This window comes from Halyomorpha halys, unplaced genomic scaffold, assembly GCF_000696795.3.
Source record: "Halyomorpha halys isolate HHAL.00 unplaced genomic scaffold, Hhal_1.1 Scaffold558.1, whole genome shotgun sequence".
NCBI classification, from domain to species: Eukaryota; Metazoa; Arthropoda; class Insecta; order Hemiptera; family Pentatomidae; genus Halyomorpha; species Halyomorpha halys.
In genome coordinates, this window is record NW_027115474.1 from 27,048 (window position 1) to 30,036 (window position 2,989).

General features: G+C 28.5%; 1 protein-coding gene across 6 annotated transcripts in view; it reads left to right on the top strand.

Annotated features, from left to right (window-relative positions):
* The window catches only part of put (activin A receptor type 2 punt), a 36,598-nt gene that overhangs the window by 7,404 nt on the left and 26,205 nt on the right, over positions 1–2,989 (top strand). For all 6 annotated transcript variants that reach the window (XR_010844855.1, XR_010844856.1, XM_014426176.2 and 3 more), the window contains exon 6: positions 801–959. Coding sequence is in view for 4 of the 6 variants with exons in the window: in XM_014426176.2 (XP_014281662.1) it covers positions 801–959 (159 nt within the window). In the remaining 2 variants the exon portion in view is untranslated. The remainder of the gene's footprint in view (positions 1–800; positions 960–2,989) is intronic.

The window sequence follows — 2,989 nt, forward strand, 5'->3', positions numbered from 1 at the left end:
CAATGAAACTTGGTTAGCTTGCTTTTTGGATAAACAAAACAAATGAACAATATTAAAATGTTACATAAAATAAAACATATCAAAAACCCTTTATACATCAAAATATACTATTTACTCAAAAAGAGCATATTACAATATATATTTTAGAGAGAGAGAGATAATAGAAAATTGTTCAAAGCGGGATCAAAAAGAGTAATACTTTCATTCCAGGAAAATGTCTTATTTAAACGAAAAGTTGTGAATGAAAAAAAGGTTATATGGAATCAAAATGGAAGAATACATGACGTAAATGTTTCTTAAAATTAAAAATACTAACCTAACTAGACAAGTATTAGCAGAAATAAAAAAGTATGTTATCGTTTCAAATGTTTACAACATATGTATTACGTGTATATATTAAATTTGAAAACTGATTTCTTATTAAATGTTTAATTTTTACTTTTACAAATTTTTTCTCTAACAATTATTTTAAAAATGAGGAGTTCACTTATATTCTAGGTCAATATATATTTTAGCAAATACATCTTATAATCTATTTGAATTAGAGAAGCCAAAAAGATAAATTTATTCAACAAAGGAATGCGTAACACTATAATTTTACTTCACAAGTCAAAGAGAGGAGACGATTAAGGTTACATTTAATCAGCATAGAATAGACAGCAATGGGTATAGAGTTGTATGAATGAGCTTAATTAATTCTAAGCAATTGCTTATTTGTTAGCATGTTTTCATTATATTTTTTTGTTCCTAGTTCTGATCAATTTTAACATAATGAATAATATTTTTCATTGTTTTGGCAGGTACCAACTATGGACCCTCATCCCCTAGCTCCATCGACTCCTAACATGGGTCTCCTTCCGATTCAGCTGATGGAGGTGAAAGCCAAAGGGAGATTTGGCGCTGTCTGGAAGGCACAGATGAAATCAGATATTGTAGCGGTCAAGATATTCCCTGTACAGGTTAGTGTTGCGTGTTTGAATTGTTGCTTACTCTATATATTTAAAGTCTAAACTGTTGTTATGATATTAAATTTTTTCTTCAAAGGGCTTCTCTTAAATTTGAAAAATAACAACTGATTGATTATTACCCAGTCAATTCTCAATAATTTCAAAGGAATGACAAATCGTTTCTAGCTGTTCTAATTATTATAATCTACAAATTATTCATTTGTGCGAGCGTTTCGACCTGAATTTTATACCATCATTAGGACTGAAAAATAAAACGAGATAGCAACCTTAATTCAAAGAAATATAAAAAAATAAAAAATAATAAACAAACTTGGAAATATTCCTAGATAATTGTTGAGTGATAGTAATAGAAGATGGAATATAATATTGCAGAGATAAGAATCATACCAAATAAATGATAAAAATAAAAAATAATGCTCAAGTTAATTAAGAAATAAATATAATGAAAGTTGTGAAAGGAAATTTAAATTTATGTTAATTCCATTACAATTATGTTAAATTTAAATTATGTGTAATGGAATTAAGATTGTGCTAAAAGGACAAGTGAATGCATGAGTAGTGAAAAGCATTACAGGTGGCCGTCGACTTTCCCACAATTCACTATTTTGCACATTATCAAAGATTCAACTGTTTAGTCCTCTGTGATCATATGTTCCTTGAGAGGGTTATTACAATGTTGTTCGGATCAAGAGAACAAAACAGTTTCAGTCTTACATTAGGTCATATGTCAACGTGCTGTTTGTTTTGCTAATTTATTTGTTTAAGGTTGAACATTTCACCCTTATAAATTGATAAACGTGTCAGTAACGAAAAAACTTCAGTGTTGATATGAACAGAAAGAAACTCATAAATATCATACGATCGAGACAAAGATGGAAATCATTAAACGTTCTGAAAGCGATGAATCTTTTCCTTCAATTGGAGGAAGTACAGTGTAAACAAATCTATGATATGTTCAATTTTGAAAAACAAGAGTAAAATTAAGGAATCGGCCGATGCAGATAAAGATGTGAAAGAATTTATTTCCTTATCATCCAAAATTATTGAAGATAGAGAATATTCTCCTTGTCAAATATTTAATGTAGATGAGAGGGGTTTGTTTTGGAAAAAATGCCTAATCGTACATTTTTATCGAAGGGAGAATCAGTTGCTCCTGGACTTAATCCTTCTCAAAAACTGATTGGCATTCCTTCTTGGGAGAAACTTAGCTGGTGATTTAAAATTGAAGCTATTATTAGTTAACCAAGCAGAAAATCCAAGAGCATTGAAAGGGAAAAATAAAGATAGCTTCGAGTCATTTGGAAGTCAAATAAAAATATGTATCTTGACAAATTTTTGACTATCAAGGAAGAATGTGATCCCAATGGTGAATGTATATCTTAAGTACGTAGGGCAATTGAGAAAGACGCAGCAAGTTATAGAAATCTTTTATTTAGAAAAGAAAAAAATGGTTGGTATCGAACTAATTCTTGACAACTTTATAAAGGAAAAACCCGTAAGCACTTGACTTGCCACATACCACTTAAACTTCATTATGTATACATATTGATAGATAAATATATTAAAACATAGTTTTTAGTGCATTTTTTTTTTTTTACACCCCTTTATTTTCGAATATTCAACATTTGCACACACTTTCAGGAACCAATTATGTGGGAAAGTCGAGGGCCTACTGTATTTTAACCGGTGTTATGTAGTAATTATTAAATTATGTGTATAATTGACAATATTTCAAAATAGAAATAGATGTGATTGACAAAATAAATTATAAGGTTTTAGTTGTTATATATATCCTTTTTAAATGGAACTTTTTTTCACCTCATCGTATTAACAAATAAGTTATTCCAGTTTCCATTGATACATTTGCAAATTAGTATGTTTCAAATACACTACAACAATAAAACTAAATTGGTTCAATTTATTAATATATTGTAATAATTAAAAATTATTTAAAATGAAATAAAAAGAATTTTAGTAGTTTTAACTAATTTCCTATATAAAAGATAGGTTTGGGTTCAAAT